This window comes from Spermophilus citellus (assembly GCF_964194105.1).
Source record: "Spermophilus citellus genome assembly, chromosome: 7".
NCBI lineage: Eukaryota > Metazoa > Chordata > Mammalia > Rodentia > Sciuridae > Spermophilus > Spermophilus citellus.
This window is the reverse complement of record NC_138188.1, coordinates 122,171,157-122,188,831: the sequence shown is the minus strand read 5'-3', so window position 1 is coordinate 122,188,831 and position 17,675 is coordinate 122,171,157. Positions and strand designations below refer to the sequence as shown.

Below are 17,675 nucleotides of genomic sequence, written 5' to 3'. Positions count from 1 at the left end.
GTTCAATAAATGAAAGAAAGACGCTCTTACAGCTTAATGAAAATAGTTCTACAGAGCAGATTTAAACTTTGTCAATTATGATCTTGAGAAGTAATCATTATAGGTCTTCTTAAAATAAAATACAGAATATGAGTTTTACAAATATATGACTGTTAATTTAGAAGTCAGATATCAGATATCAGGACCCATCAAATAATTTTTTTTTTAAAAGTACTGGGGATTGAACTGAGAAGCACTTTACAGCTGAGCTACGTCCCCAACCTTTTTTTTTTTTTTTTTTTTTGGGTGGGGGGAGGTGGTACCAGGGATTGAACTCAGGGGCACTCTACCACTGAGCCATATCCCCAAGCCCTATTTTGTATTTTATTTAGAGACAGGGTCTCACTGAGCTGCTTAGTGCCTCACTTTTGTTGAGGCTAGCTTTGAACTCATGATCCTCCTGTCTCAGTCTCTGAGCTACTAGGATTATAGGCCTACACCACTGCCCCTGGCTGTTTTTTAATTTTTATAAGACAGGTTTTCACTAAATTATAGAGGTCGGCCTCTAATTTGTGATATTCCTGCCTCAGCCTCCTGAATTGCTGGGATTATGGGTGTACACCACCATGTCTAGTGCCAAGTAACAGACTTTTGAGCACAGATTCAATAGTTATATTCTATATTATCCTTATCCTTTTTTGCAGGGGGGGCGGTTAGAACTGGAGATTGAACCCAAGGGCATTCAACCACCCATTTAATTATGTGAGCCGTATCCACAACCCTGTTTTCATTTTTAAATTTTGAGACAGGTTCTTGCTAAGTTGTTTAGGTCCTAAGTTGCTGAGGCTGGCCTAGAACTTGTGAACCTCCTGCCTTAGCCTCCTGAGTTGCTGGGATTATATGGTGTGCCACCATGCTCAGCTCATTCTATCTTGTGACTATTTTTTAAAAGAAAAATATTATTTTTAGTTTTATTTGTTGTATAAAAAGATTTGCCTAAAGTGAGCATATTCACATTTCACTATTTTCTTTTAAGACACTATTGTTGTTTAAAACAGTCAAGTCATATCCAAATGAAAAGCAGCTAGCAACTCCAGTGATCCTTTATTTACCTGAAACAAGAATGTCATTCCTTAGAGCGCAGACTGCATACTCTGATTTGGTAAATTCTGGAAGCTTAGCCAAAGACTTCCATTCTCCTGTTACAGGATCATAACACTCAGTATATGGAAGGTTAAATCCTCCAACTCGTTCACAGCCTCCAACAACAACTATCACCTCTGAATAGCCAGTGGACCTAAAATAATTATTGTAAAAATGCAAATAGTAATAAATATTAAAATATATTCAAAATTTTTTAAAATCCTAAAAACAAACCACACATTGTCATAAACAAACAGTTAAGTTTATTCTCTGTATACGTGCCAAAAGTACATAATGGCAGTTACTTACTTGAGAATATTTACAGGGTAGATAGTGACATCATCATACCACAGAAAATGTCTATGGATATTTTTTTCTATGGGTTTTGACCTAAAAATTGTAAACCAGTCAAACGAGCCTATCTAATTTACTAATATTTAAACTAATATTAAAGATATTATCAAGTAATATTAAGAATGACTTTCAAATGCAGTTTTGCAGCAATTCAGATATATATAACCACACAAGGTTAAGATAATAGACTTTTTCTAACTGTAGGAAAATGCTGTTTTTTTTTAATCAGACTGTTCATTCTAAAAAACTAATTAATGTGTTTGATCTAGGCACCCTTTAAAGAAGTTTATGTGACTCTTTATGCCCTGTGAAAACAACAAAAACCATCTACATATGAACCTGGAAGTGACCCCCTCTAGATACTGAATTTGCTGACACCTTGCTCTTGGATTTCTCAGTCTCCAGAATTGGGGTAACTGAGAGAACTGAATTTCCATTGTTTATAAGCCACCCAGTATGTGGTATCCTGCTATAATTCCTGAGTGGACTAAGATACCTTGATAATACATGCTTAATAAAAATAAGAAAAATAGTCTAGTTATCGAATACTAGGCAAATAGAGTGACAATGAGAAAAATTCTAATTCAACGAAAGTTAAAAAAAAAAAAAAGGAGGAGCTGGAGTTGTGGCTCAGTGATAGAGCGCTTGCCTTGCATATGTGAGGCATTGGGTTTTATTCTTAGCACCATATAAAATAAATAAATAAGTAAAATACAGATATTGTGTCCATGTTCAACGAAAAATATAAAACAGAAAAGAAAAATAAGTTTATGTATTTGTTCAGAAGTAAATTTTAAAAATACAGAGTAAGTAAATTAAGGTAATCTAACAGTGTCAGGCAGTCAGTAAAAATGCAGACAACAAAGGATGTTAAAGGGGAAAAAACACAAAATAAAAAATTATAGTTAGAGTGTAAAGGGGAAAAACACAAAATAAAAAATTATAGTTAAGAGTGTATTTAATGGTATGTTAAAAAATGTATCTGAGAAAAAAATCCACCAAAATGCAGATGAAGGTTGTTTCTGAATGGTATGGTGCTCCACTTTCTATCATTACAATTTTCAAATTGACAGTAAATACAGTCTATTTTTAGAATGGAAAAAAAAAAAGAAGAAGAAACACCTTTAAGACTATGAAGAGAATCCTAATGGTTCATGCTAGCCACTGGCCTCAACTAAAGATACACAGGAAAAACAAATGCTTAACCAAGATCTCTTTGTTCATAAGCTTCAATAGACAGCTTTAGAATTTTAAAATTCTTTGTCTTTTATATTTGTTCAGAAATTTAAACTAAATGAAAAAATCTTGTGATTACATTTTATGGTTACTACAAGTCAAATCTCATTAAAAAATTTCAATAATCTCTCTTCTTTTTCTTCACTGATAATGGCATTTATTCTGGCAAGAATTGTGCAGTTTGCTACAAGAAAGATAAGGTATGGCATTTATGATCCATTTTACCGTGCCTCAAATGCAGAAGCAGATTTTCTTTCATAGTTGAAATATAGCTTCATGGTTTCCCCAACATCTGTGCTGCATTTCTCATCTAAAAACCAGACTAAGTTATATATAATCCCTCTTCTCTTAATTAAATGTGGAGAGAAAAAAAGACCACATCAGAATGCTGATAGTTTTAGTCAATTATACCATAAAATTACTAAATACTGTCACTGGGGCTAAATCATTTCTAACTGTTTTAATGTAAAATCCAGAGTAATAATTATAGAACATTGGTTTTATACTTCACTTATAAGCTTGTAGTTTTGCCTATATTGAAGGTCCTATCTGAAACCAAATAGCCTTTAACTTAATTGATACAAGTCCGGTGTTCTCACCACAGTGTGTTAACCCAATAAAATAGATCTATTTAATTAATTAATTAATCTATTTTTTTGGTGGTGCTGGGAATGTAACCAGGGTCTCGAACATGCTAAGCAAGTGTTCTGTTATTGAGCTATATCCCTAGTACTATTTCATTAATTTTTTTTGAAGTAAAGTTTTTGATCTTCTACAATGATGAAATAAATGTCTGCTGCTCTAGCATTAAGTTTTGCCAATTCTCCCTAGGAAGGCATAACAAAATGGTTCTTTTTAAAATAATATATTTTTAAAAATCTTCCTTTCTTTTATCATACATTCCAAAAGGTCCTTTTGATAATAATATATTTTTTAAAATTTTCCTTTTATTTCATCATAAATTCAAGAAAAGGTCAAATTTATATGATTTATGTGAAAGATAAATAATTATAAATCTACAGATATTCTAAACCAAATCAACAAAAATGTAGTAATTACCAGATTCAGTTAAAATCTGAAAAGGTAAAATATGGGAACTGCTGTCTGAAATAATAGACCTACTTATAAATCAATGTCAAATATGCCAGAAACAGATGAACTCCCAAACTTTCATCAACAACAAGGGTTGAAAGATGATCCTGACTAGTAACAAAATGGATTTTTAAGAAACACAATAAGGAAAGGAAGTGTGTTCCCATTTATTAGGAAACCAGAAAGGAGGGGTAGGGAGAGATGTTAGTGATAGAGTCTATTCACCATTCTAAGACTTAAAAATATATGAAAATCAAACCATCACTAAGTCTAAGGAAACAGCATGATTCTCTAGTTTATAACATATTACACTACCAAATTCAATGTGTTGATTCATCTAAAGATAGAAAAGGGGATTGATAAGCCCTAAAAACAATAAATAAATGAACAAATGAATAAAAGAATAAATAACAATCACAAAGGCAAATATTTGCTGTACCCAGGGAAAAGAGAATCTTAGGTAAGGTGACTTGAACATTATCTTTTCTTTGCCAAGAATATTTTAATGCTGGGTGAGAGAGTTCCTCAAATTATATTAGCTGAGAGGACTCTGGTTCTAAAGACCCACCGACTCCCTTTGTTTAGATTCCATGTTTGCCAAACAACCTTTGAATACTTTGGCTTCCCATATAGGGACTTGCCTATAGTAAGAGAACATACTGGGCAGATCGCTTTAACATTTTGAATCTCTTGACAGTTCCATTTCTCACCACAAATAGATTTACACAGACTAGAAGATAAATGAGTTAATAATCTCTCATAGTGAATGTTAAATCTGTCCCTAACAGTTTGATCTCTTCCTAATTTCTAAACCTGGTGAGGACACAGACCACCTGTGTGGTGAGGCTGTCTACCTGAAAGGCAATAGGCAGAATGGATTTTCTGAGGAAATGGCTGTATTGATCAGAATCAGTTAATTAATAAGTTCTCAAGAACTAACCACAGATGTTTTTAAATACTGAGCAACAAAGACGTTCATCTTAAAGTTTGAAAATCAGAAATAGCTGGATCCAGTGACTCATGCCTATAATCCCAGCTACTTGTGAAGCTGAAGCAGGAGGATCCTAAATACAAGGCCATTCTGGGCAATTTAGTGGGATAGGAAGGAAGGAAGGAAGGAAGGAAGGAAGGAAGGAAGGAAGGAAAGGGGAGGGGAGGGGAGGGGAGGGGAGGGAAGGGAAGGGAGGGAGGAAGGGAAGGGAGGAAGGGAAGGGAGGAAGGGAAGGGAGGAAGGGAAGGGAGGAAGGAAGGGAAGGAAGGAAGGGAAGGAAGGAAGGAAGGGAAGGAAGGAAGGGAAGGAAGGAAGGAAGGGAAGGAAGGGAAGGAAGGGAAGGAAGGAAGGAAGGGAAGGAAGGAAGGAAGGGAAGGAAGGAAGGAAGGGAAGGAAGGAAGAAAGGAAGGAAGAAAGGAAGAAAGAAAGAAAGAAAGGAAGAAAGAAAGAAAGGAAAGAAAGGAAAGAAAGAAAGAAAGAAAGAAAAGAAAGAAAGAAAGGAAAGAAAGGAAGAAAGGAAAGAAAGAAAGAAAGGAAAGAAATAAAGAAAGAAAGGAAAGAAAGGAAGAAAGGAAAGAAAGAAAGAAAGGAAAGAAATAAAGAAAGGAAAGAAAAGAAAGGAAAGAAAGGAAAGGAAGGAAAGAAAGGAAGGAAAGAAAGGAAGGAAAGGAAGGAAAGAAAAGAAAGAAAGGAAAGAAAAGAAAGAAAGAAAGACAGACAGAAAGAAAGAAAGACAGAAAGAAAGAAAGACAGAAAGAAAGGAAAGGAAAGGAAAGGAAAGGAAAGGAAGAAAGAAAGAAAGAAAGAGAGAGAGAAAGAAAGAAAGAAAAGAAAAGAAAAGAAAAGAAAAGGAAGAGAAGGAAAGAAAAGAGAAGAAAAAGGGCCAGGATGTAGCTCAGTGGTAGTATATTTGCCCAGTATGTAGCAGGTCCTAGGGTTCAATCCCTAGTACAAAGGGGGAGAGGGATCAGAAACAGCTTAAATGTGCATGGTGATGGTGGTTATGGTATACTGTACTAGATTTCATATTATGGAACCACCTTTAACAAATATTGAGTGATAAAAAACAAAGTAAGAAAAGGATTACAATGCTACACATGAAATAATAAACTTATAGAGGAAAAAAAAAGAATAAAGATGTAACTCAGAGTACCTGCTTAGCAGTTTGGCCAAAAAGAGTGTGAGAGAGAGAAAGAATAAAGCCAATTACCTCTTATAGGTAAGACAATGGGTAATATTTTTTGATTATATTTTCTAATTTTTCTCCAATGAATGTAAATTACCCTAGTCCTAATCTGCCCAATCTAAGAACAAACTAAATAAAAATTAGACCTTACTACTAACAGCCACCATTTGGTTTCTTTTCAGCCTAGCATGCTTTTTAGTCATCAGACTTCTGCTGCTTCTTCCTGTTCCCATGGCCAGAAAAGATTGTCTGGCTCATTCAGAGATCCCTCTCCCCAAGAAGAGAGATTCAGTCTGAGTGATTGAACTTGTAATATATAAACTCCAAACCCATGAGAGGCCATTTTCAGCAAGATTAATGAAAGAAAATTATGCATACATGCCAAGAATAGAGGTGAGAAGAACAGAAGACAGAAGGCACACCTTGGTATTTGGGTGGGGATGGGTGCCAGGGATTGACCTTAGGGGCACTTGACCACTGAGCCACATCCCCAGCCCTATTTTGTATTTTATTTAGAGACAGGGTCTCACTGAGTTGCTTAGCACCTTGCTTTTGGGTGAGGCTGGCTTTGAACTCACTATCCTCCAGGGTTGCTGGGATTATAGGTGTGGCTACTGTACCCAGCCAGCTTGGTTTTTGATGGCTTTTTAGTAGCCTGTTCCATAAGGTTCTGTTGAATTTTTGTCCCTAGGTTCTACAAGATACAGTCTCCTTTAAATACATTTGCCTTTTTCGGGAGGGGGGGGCAGGGAGGGAGGAAAGGGGATACTGGGAATTTAACCCAGGGGCTATTTACCGCTGATCTACATCTAAGCCCTTTTTATATTTTGAGACAAGGTTTAGCTAAATTGCTAAGAATGGCCTTGAACTTGTGATCATCCTGTCTCTACCTCCCAAGCCTCTTGGATTTATATTTACCTTTTATGAAAAAAAAAAAGTTTCTATTATTCACAATCCAGAATTCTGATACATCATTAGAGTTCAATGAATTGCAGGAAAAAATACAAATGGCTTTTATACTCAGGAAAAATGTGAAAATCTTCCACATTAAAAAAGGAAATGTAAATTAAAATTATGAGATATCATTTTCCCTTTTCACAGTAGCAAAGATTTACAAAAACTAATGCAAACTAGGTTGGCAAAGGACTGCAGAAATACGTGCTTTCATATTTCTAGCTTAAGTATAAACTGGAAGGCAATTTTCACAACACCTACAAAAATTAAAACTATACATATCCTATGACTGCACAATACTACTACTAGTTATTCATGCTATAAATTAACATTGTATGTATGCAAAGACATAGGCTCAGGATAGTAACTAATCATGCTTTGCAATGGAAACACTCACACACTCTAGAAACAACCTAAATATCTATCAAGAGATGGGTTAAATAAATTAGTCTATTCATAAATGGCATACTATCCAGATCAAATCTGAAAAATTCCTGAATAACAAAATGGAGAAAGGTCTGCATGTGGTAAAATAGAACTTTTCCCAAGATCTTTTCAAGTAGTAAAAATGAGGTGAAGGATTTTGAGTGCAGTATCCTCTATATGTATAAGAAAAGTAGAGAGGTTTGCATATGAGCACACATGCACGCGCACACATCTAAACAAAGAATATCTCTAGGGGCTGTGGCTGTGGCTCAGTGGTAGAGCACTCACTGGCACATGTAAGGAATTGGGTTTGATCCTCAGCACCACATAAAAATGAATAAAATAAAGGTATTGTGTCTATCTACAACTAAAAATATTTTAACCACCCTCCCCCCCTTTTTTTAAAAGATGATTTCTAAAAGAAGTTCAGAGGAACAGAGTGTAAGGTAGAAGACTTAAATGTATATTCTTACATAAAAAAAGTGTCTGAGTTCAAAAGAATATATATAAATTTGGTAAGCCATACTTCCTATAATATAGAATATCTTTTGTGTGTACATATATGTGGTACTAGGAATTGAATCCAGTGGCAATGGTACTCTACCAATGACCTACACCCCCAGCCCATTTCATTTATTAAATTTGAGACAGGGTCTCACTAAGTTGCCAAGGCTGGCCTTGAATTTGGTATCCTACTGCCTAAGCCCTGTGAGTTGCAGGATTACAGGTGTGTACCACCACACCTGGCTAGAATATCTTTTTAAAGAGGGACTGGAATAGGAATTCAGATTCTAGATTCTAGTCCTATCCCTGATACTAAGTAATTTTGTAACCAGAGTAAGTCATTTTGCTTAATTATGCCCTGTTTTTATCACCTATAAAATAAGAAACAAGAAATTTATTAAATAATCATAAAATATCATTTCTTAAAAAAATATTCTTTAACTCTCTTAGTTTTCTCCTTGGTTTACAACAGGAACTTGAGCATTGTCCTCATTACGGCAATTAAATTCTATATTCATTATACAGATAACAGGAAGTGAACAATATTAAGAGACAAGCACTTAAAAGAGACAAGCACTTTAATTGTTGATTCTAACTCAAAATAATGAACTTACAAGTCTTAGCTATCTCTATTGCTCAATGGAGTATGGTAAAGGACACTGATATCTTCCACAGACATTAACAACTTGCCACTTATGGTCAATACACTGTAAGATGCTTGTTTAGTTTAATATCATCTGTGTTTCTACATGAGAACCTCATTATGTAGGTAGTCCAGCCCTCCCAAAATGGAAAATTAGCATCTGTCAGGGGAGACTACTACTTTTTCCAGAGAATTATGGTAGGAACAATCTAGATTGGGACACAATGCAAAATCAGAACCAAGTTACCAAGCAATTAGGGGTTTAAATGTCTGGGGGCTGGGGATGTGGCTCAAGTGGTAGCGCGCTCGCCTGGCATGCGTGCGGCCCGGGTTTGATCCTCAGCACCACATACAAACAAAGATGTTGTGTCCGTGGAGAACTAAAAAAAAAATAATAAATATTAAAATTCTCTCTCTCTCTTAAAAATAATAATAATAATAAATGTCTGGTACTCAGGATAGAACGGAAATTAGTATTTGGGCTGGGGCAAGAAATGGAAATTAAGTGTATTGGAGGTCAGAATCAGATCGTCAAACAATGGCCAGGCATGTGAAACATCAGAGCCATTGACAGTAAATACCACAGTTAAGATTCATGAACTGGGACAAAGCCAGAGACCCACTGTAAGCAGAGAAACTATTTTTCTCCTGATGAAGAATTTGAAGCCTAGTACTTTGCTTACAGGGGTGACACAGAGACAGTAATTACTCGACAAAACTTAGGCTTTATTTAATAAATGATTCTTTTTCTTTTTCTTTTTTTATAGTAAGTGGACACAATACCTTCATTTTATTTTTATGTGGTTCTGAAGATCAAACTCAATGCCTCACATGGGCGAGGCAAGCATTCTACCAACTGAGCTACAGTCCCAGCTCTAAATGATTCTTTTTAGAGTTCAAAAGTATTTCTGAGTCCAAATGTGTGTTAGATTGTCAATATGAGCATATAAATTTTCTGCTCCCCCCCATGTTTTCCACCTTAATGTGAAATTTTTAACTTGGGAACTTAGCAAGAGGACTGAAGGAAGAAAACAGGCAAAACAGTAAATTAAACAGTTATTGAATAAAAAGCTTATTTAATAAGGTCCTATAAAATACATCGTTTTTGCAGAATGTGTTTTAAATATTAATATTAAAAATGTACAAGAGGCACTGTGCATACTACTTAGGAGCATATACTCTAGAACCAGAACACTTGTTTTCAATCCTTGCTCTGCCACTTACTAAACTATGTAACCTTGAACAAATTACTTCTCTGAGACTCAGTTTGCTCATCAGTAAAGTGGGCATAATAATGGCACTCTCTCTCAGGGCTTTTCTGAGCATTACGTTACATATGTAATTGTCCTGTAACAGTTCCTGAACACAAACATTTGCCATTACTATTAGAAATGATAGATGGGAAGGTAGTATGTATATGTAACAAAATTTGTTCTTAAATTAGAACAATTATAAAGTAAGCTTTGAAAAAACTACTGGAACAGATGCTAAGTTTAAAAATTTTTTAAATTTTGTTTAAAAAAGAAACTATTTGATAGCAAACATTTCTCTCTTAAACCATATTCCTACTCTGTAAATGTACAGCATAACTTTAGTGCCTTGCCCATGGTCATGGAATTTACTAGTTGTGTAGAGTGAGATTCTAAAGCCTGTCTGATTCTGAAGCCTGTACTCTTAATACATCATGATGCTAGCACTGAAAAATATATCAAAACAAAGATTTACAGTTGCAAAATATATATCATTAGAAATACAACCAAGTTAGGGGCTGGGGTGGTGCCTCAGTGGCAGAGAGCTTCCCTCAAACGTATGAGGCACTGGGTTCGATCCTTAGTACTATGAAAAATAAATAAATAAAATAAAGGTACAGTGTCCATCAAAACTAAAAAAAAAAAAAACAAGAAAAAAAAAGAAATACATCCAAATTATTCCTAAGTTTTACTACCTTCTGTGATTAGTTTCTCTCTAAGCAAACAAGGATTTACCACTGGGAGGGCAGATAATCAAAGCTTTGTGCTCTTCTTAGATTTGCCTCTTTCGGGCTGGGGATGTGGCTCAAGCGGTAGCGCGCTCGCCTGGCATGCGTGCGGCCCGGGTTTGATCCTCAGCACCACATACCAACAAAGATGTTGTGCCCGCCGAGAACTAAAAAATAAATATTAAAAAATTCCCTCTCTCTCTCTCACTCTCTTTAAAAAAAAAAAAAAGATTTGCCTCTTTCTAGGAAACTACTGTCACACTGCTTTTTAAACAATGTACTCTAGGATTTTCTCTTGTCATCTGAAAACACATGAGTAAATAGGTAGAATACCCAGTATGGCTTGAGCTCTGAAGAATACTTGGCATAGGACAAACAATAAAAAAAAACACTGGCCAATTTGGGGAGTACAAGTTAACTATACAGTGGGGCGAGCAGACTGTCATCACCCTAACACAGAGTTAAATCTTTGCATCATTCATGATGGGACAACAGCATATACTGTGCTCCTAATGCGGTTTAATATAAATACTTATGTACACAAATATTTAATTAGTATTCATCAAGTTGAAGCTTGTAGAACCATATTTCAGTTTCTTGGAATTAAACACCTTAAGAAGTAACCACATTAATCCAGAAAGGGGAATATTTTTATGGACAATTTTTTTCCAACAATTCAGAATCATGAAAAAGAAACTGTTTTGGAATAAAAGAGACTTCCTGGAAATAACCAGATGTAATGAGTGATTCTGGATTGGATACAAGTTTATTAAAGAATAGTTCAAATTTGAATATGGATTGGGAATGAGATAATATGAGCTGTTAAGTTTAATTTTAATCCTGCTATTTTGCCTATGCTATCTTTTTAAAAGACACAATCAAGTAATAAAATAAGTGTATAAATAAAACATACAAAAGAAATCTAAAATCCAAACAAAAGAAATGTGAATGAACAAATAAAAAAGTCTGGGTTAGAGATAACAGGTTTGGTTGTCAACAGCATTGAAATCATGAGAATAGATGAGATCACACAGGGAAGAAATAAGGTGAGAGAGAGATGAACAAGCAGATAATCAGTACTTCCAAGACTAGATATAAAGTAAGAGCAGCTGGAGAAAACTGGAGGACTATGAGAAAAATGATATTCCAGAAGCCCATGAAAAGAGCCAATAGACAAGGCAATTAACAATGTCAAATCCTAAAGAGAGATCAAGTTGGAGAGGGACTGAAAAGAGGCCTGCAAATAAAAAGCAGAAGATCTGGGACTGAGGTAGTGGCTCAGTGGGGAGCCTTTGCCTAGAACATGTGAGGCCCTGCTGGGTTCAATCCTCAGCACCACATAAATAAATAAATAAATAAATAAATAAATAAATAAATAAATAAATAAATAAAAGATACTGTGTCCAACTACAACTAAAAAAATAATTTTTTTTAAAAAAATATTTATCCTTTAGTTTTAGGTGGACATAATATCTCTACTTTTTATTTCTATGTGGTGTTGAGGATGGAACATAGCACCCCATGCATGCCAGGCGAGCATGCCGCCACCCGAGCCACATCCCCAGCCCTAAAAAAATAAATCTTAAAAAAAAAAAAAAAGCAGAAGGTCTGGGTTGGGCATGCTTGTAATCCCAGCGGTCTGGAGGCTGAGACAGGAGGATGGCCAGTTCAAAGTCAGCCTCAGCAAAAATGAGGCACTAAGCAAATCAGTGAGACCCTGTCTCTAAATACAATACAAAATAGGGCTTGGGATGTGGCTGAATGATCGAGTGCCCTTGAGTTCAATCCCCATTCCTCATGTAATGCCCACATAAAATAAATATCTGCTATTATATTTACAGTGGCCTGCAAATTCAATATAACTGTAGCTTGTTTTTTCTTATTCATTTCCTAAACTAAGGTGATGCTATAATCTTCCATATAGATGTGTTCTGCTGTATAAAATGGATTGGTTCCCTTAAACATTAAATGCCAAATAAATTTTTGGAAATCAAATAATTAAGTGGATTAGGAAAATTTTCTCTTTAAAGGAATGATAAGCTACCTACTCAGCAATCTGATTCTATTCAGGTTATATCTTTATAAATAATACAATAAATGGCTTATTTGAATTTTACAACGGATTACCCTTGGTCCCTACTCTAGTACTATAAAATATACAGGCTGGGTACTAGTCAACCTCATTTGACTCCCAGAACATTCTGTCTGCTATAAGGGAATTCTGCTTGAAAAAGTGATTTTACCCTTAGAGTGATACTATGTGTTCAGAAAAGTCCCAGAAGAGCTAATAATCACACAGCCCCAGGCTGTTTAGTTTTCTTTATGAGTACATCCAGGAAACTTGGTCTTTCCACATTCCTAAGATCAGTCCAAGTGTTTTAATGGTCCTTTTAAAAAAATTAACTTACAAAAAAAAAAAAAATCAGGCTGGGGTTATAGCTCAGTGGTAGAGCTCTTGCCTATCACTTGTGAGACAACAAGTTCACTCCTCAGCACATCATAAAAATAAATAAATAAATAGAATAAAGGTATTGAGCCCATCTATAACTAAAAATATTTTTAAAAACATCAGTGTAATTATAGGATAAAATTGTATGCTTTCTATGCTTTGCTAAAGACTTGAATAAAATGTTCTAGACTTTTAAGTAAATTCAGTTGCTCATCCTGGTATAAGGAAATACTATATTAATTTTTTTTGGGGGGGTTACCAGGGATTGAACTCAGGCACTAGACCACTGAGCCACATCCCCAGCCCTATTTGTATTTTATTTAGAGATAGTGTCTCACAGAGTTGCTTAGCGCCTCATTTTTGCTGAGGCTGGCTTTGAACTTGCAATCTTCCTGCCTCAGGAAGGTCCCAAGCTGCTGGGATTACAGGCGTGTGCCACTGCACCTGGTCCTAATTTTGTATTATAATAGTTACCCAATATTGTATCTAATTATAAAAAGTTTAGACTTTCAAGTATTGATCCATATAATACTGCATACATAATAGTAGCTAGTTATTATTAGGGACTTTCTACATATATGCTGGATGCCTAAGGACTATTGAATTTAATAGTTCCAATCTGAAATCCTATGAAGTAAACCCTATTTATTATCCATACTTTACATATGAGGAAATGGATTAAATCTTGCTACATCCAAACTAGCTTAGATTTAAAAAAATAGAATATTTCATGAAATAATGAGTAACAATGGCACTTAAAATGAAAGTTAAAAATGTGGTTTTATATGCTGTAGTAAATGTAAAGAAAAAAAAAGAGATGCTGGAAAAAATTCCAATTTCACAACAGTGTGCATATACTTAATAATATTGAACTGTACAACTAAAAATAGGTAAGATGATTACTGTTATGCTATTTTTTAACTACAATTAGAAAACCTGAACAGCAATGTTAGCTTTGTCAGAAAAATATTAAAAAAACTTCTCTTCTGGAATGCTTCTCAAAATAGGTATTTTCTGCTTATTAATAATAAAGTTTAACAGTATTTTTTCTATTAATAAGGCATGAAAATTTATTTTTTCTATATTTTGTCAATCAAAATCAAAAGGTGTTTTACAGAAATAACCTTTTCTAAGAAGACACAAATACAGTGCAATGCTAATAAATTGCACAAGTTCTAAAGGATGATATAATTTCATATCAGAAAAAAGATTAAAAATTGAGACTGACATTAAATATAGTAACTATGGCATTTATAAAAGGTTGGAGATCTGAGTTTTACATCTGTGAATTCACTTTGCATACCAGTTTACTTTACCTCTAAATTCCATGTTCAGTCTTAGAGGACAAAGGTCAGTCTGTGGATGTGCAAATTGTTTTTAATAAGTAGAGGCAGTCTAAGTAAGCAAGCTTATTGTTTCTTCAATTTATTTTTACTGGTACATTATGATTATATATAACAGTGGACTCATTGTGCCAAATTCATACACCCACATAACATAATTTGTTCAGTCTTAAGGGAGCCTACCATTTAGCTACTCTGTATTCAAAAACTCCTTGGAAAGAAAAGTGGAAAGGTTTGAGGTCTTACAAAGGTTAAGAGAAATTAGTAGTAATATGTTGAGACAAACACAATGGCAAAGACCCTTTTAACACTCTCTGATAGCTCAGGACAACATTATCAAAAAAAAACGCATTGTTGTGCGGAGGCTGTAGCTCAGTGGCAGAGCGCTTGCCCAGTATGTGTGAGGCAATGGGTTCGATCCTCAGCACCATATAAAAATAAACAAATAAAATAAAGGCATTCTGTCCATCTACAACTACAAAAAAATATTTTAAAAAATGCATTGTTGAATGCAGTCTTCACTAGTCTTCCTTTTCATTATTTACATAATCCAAAATAAATATTAAACTGTACAAAAACTGCATGTAAACTATACAAATAAATGACTACACTGAGTTTGGATTCAGGAGATTTAAAACTATTTTAAAAATTTTATTATCTATATTTGTAAATCTTCTCACCTGCGTGGCCTAGTCCTTGGGGACATCATTTCATTCCCAAGTATGTGGTACCGTCTTGCTTCATGCAACAACTGGTAACACTCAGGAGAATTCTGGATCAATTGGTCCACCTCGACTGTTTGAACAAAGTAGTTGGGATGCAAAAGAGGGAGTCTCACATGTGTCAGGAGCTCGTGTAACAATGGTCTTCTCAGATCAACAGCACGATAGACCCAACGCATGACGGCTTCAAAAACCATCTCCTCTTTACCAATAACAAGTTCATCACTACAAATATAATCAATAAGTTCATCTTTGTCAAGCTCAAGAAATTCTTCATGCTGGGACACATCCTCAAAAGTCTGTAATGCAAAGGTTTTACATTTTGTGAAGAGTGTTTTGAGTGAATGGGTGTCAGCAAAGCGCTGAATTCCTAAGCAATTACAAGGATCCAGTTGCTCCTCCAAGAACTTGGCACATGCATCACGGAGAACACTAATCTGAAAGAGGCTTGAGGTTTCAAAGAGATATTGAACGTTCTCTGTAGTGATCTTCACCTTTCCAGTATAAACATACTGCAAAAAACATTCCATGGCTTCAGCTAAAATACCATTGATCTCAACCAACATTTCTCGGCTTTCCCTGTGGTCATTACAAAACATAGCTCTGAAGTAGCTGCTACAGGCTGAAAGAACAGCTCTATGGCAAGGAAACTCCTTTCCTTCCACACAGATGATAACATCTGTGAATAAGCGGCTGTCTCGGAACTCATTAAATATCTGGAGTATATTTTCAGCATGGGATGATCCTGAAGAGAAGTCAAAAAACTCATGACCTGTCAGAGATTTAGGGTCCATTTCAAAAACTTTACGCTTAGTTGCTGGGGAATCACGCACCCCAAGATCCTCTCTGTTTAGTCTGCGTCCCAATATTAGTACCATTGTTACATTAGTTGACTATATAATTGTTGAGAAATGATTGATAGGGGTCTTCTTTATGTGTCTAAAATAAAAAAAGGAAAGAATTTCAATATGTAAAAAATTCAGTATTCAAATTACATAATTTCAATTTTGATGTAAATATATAAACCACATGATTAATAAATTTCACGTAGGGTATATGAGACTATCTCATTTTAACAACCATTAATAAAAGAAAAATTTGTATTTACCTAATTAGAACATTAGGGGTAATTTGTAGTCTTGAAGTTCCCCAGCTGAAAAGATACTATGTATTTTTCAATTATAAGTAACCTTCTGTCTCTCTTTTTACAGTTGGGTTTCATTCTACTGATGGACTACAGAGAAGTCAGAATGATGAAGAATTTGATCCTAATATAAATAGTTATTATCTTAATACAGCATTGCTGGATAAGAATTTTATCTAAATATATCAGCAGACTTTAAAAATATATATACTGTCTGACCCACATCTTTCTAATAATCTCTCTTAAGGAAATAAATAAGATTGTATGGAAAGTCTTATCTATAGAAGTTCAATGCCATATTAATAGAAAATACTTAAAACAACTTAACAGCCCTACTATAGATTATAAACCATAGAATATCTTAAAGATGGAACACAGTCTATGTAGTCATTCTAAAGTATATAGGCTACTTATTGACATGGTGAGGTATTAGCCAGATAGTAAATGAAAAAGTAGATCACAAAACATATGCTAATAAAAATTTATATAGTAATGCATCTAGGGATAGAAAAGGAGGCATATCTGTTTCTAAAAATTAAGTGATTTATTTACCTTCTCTATTTTCCTCAAAATTTCCACTATAAATAGGTAGTGCTTTATTTAAAAAAAATTAAAACATGCATGGCTATCTTCCCTTTTCGCTAATAAGAAACACCCCACAGATTCCCAAAGATGACTGTGAATAAGTAACCAATGGATTTAGGCGCTTGGCTACAGACATCAGTTCTCTATGATGCTAATTTTAAGGGAGTTCTGCTCCTATTCTCTTTCCACATCTGCAGAAAATGATACGATTCATAATGTATTATTAATTGAGTTAATAGTACTGGAAGTAATGCTTATCTAGTTCCATAGCCTCACAATCTTATGCACAACCCCTTCTAAAAGTTCCAACTTCTTGAAATATCTCATCAATCAGACATTCAGGCCTAAGTATGGTAGCAATAAGAAGGTACCTAAAGGACCTTGTGGGTAATCTAAAAAAATGAGATGCCATCCTATATTTATAAGCTGCAAATAAAACTGAGCTTTGAGAGTTAATAATCTTTTTTTTTATTGTTGGTCGTTCAAAACATTACAAAGTTCTTAATATATCATATTTCACAATTTGATTCAAGTGGGTTATGAACTCCCATTTTTACCCCGTATACCGATTGCTGTATCACATCAGTTACACTTCCATTGATTTACATATTGCCATTCTAGTGACTGATGTATTCTGCTGTTTATCCTATTCTCTACTATCCCCCTTCCCCTCCCCTCCCCTTTTCTCTCTCTACCCCCTCTACTGTAAATCATTTCTTCACTTGTATTATTTTTCTCTTACCCCTCCTTTCCTCTTATATGTAATTGTGTATGACCCTGAGGCTCACCTTCCAATTCCATGCGATTTCCCTTCTCTCTCCCTTTCCCTCCCACCTATCATCCATGTTTAATGTTAATCTTCTTCTCAATCTCTTCGTCCCTACCCTGTCCTTGGTTACTCCCCTTATATCAAAGAAGTCATTTGGCATTTGTTTTTTAAGGATTG

At 34.8% G+C, this 17,675-nt stretch overlaps 1 protein-coding gene across 8 annotated transcripts in view; it reads right to left on the bottom strand.

Moving 5' to 3' along the window:
* Positions 1-17,675, bottom strand: part of KLHL24 (kelch like family member 24) — a 58,125-nt gene that overhangs the window by 28,778 nt on the left and 11,672 nt on the right. For 5 of the 8 annotated variants that reach the window (XM_081302160.1, XM_081302166.1, XM_081302159.1 and 2 more), the window contains 2 exons: positions 14,959-15,939; positions 1,092-1,276 (listed from right to left, as the gene is read on the bottom strand). In XM_081302160.1, coding sequence (XP_081158286.1) covers positions 1,092-1,276; positions 14,959-15,878 — 1,105 coding nt within the window. In that variant the 5' untranslated portion in view covers positions 15,879-15,939. Of the gene's footprint in view, positions 1-1,091; positions 1,277-14,958; positions 15,940-16,108; positions 16,269-17,675 lie in introns of all 8 variants that reach the window. The other 3 variants (XM_081302162.1, XM_081302164.1, XM_081302163.1) reach the window with 2 other exon arrangements.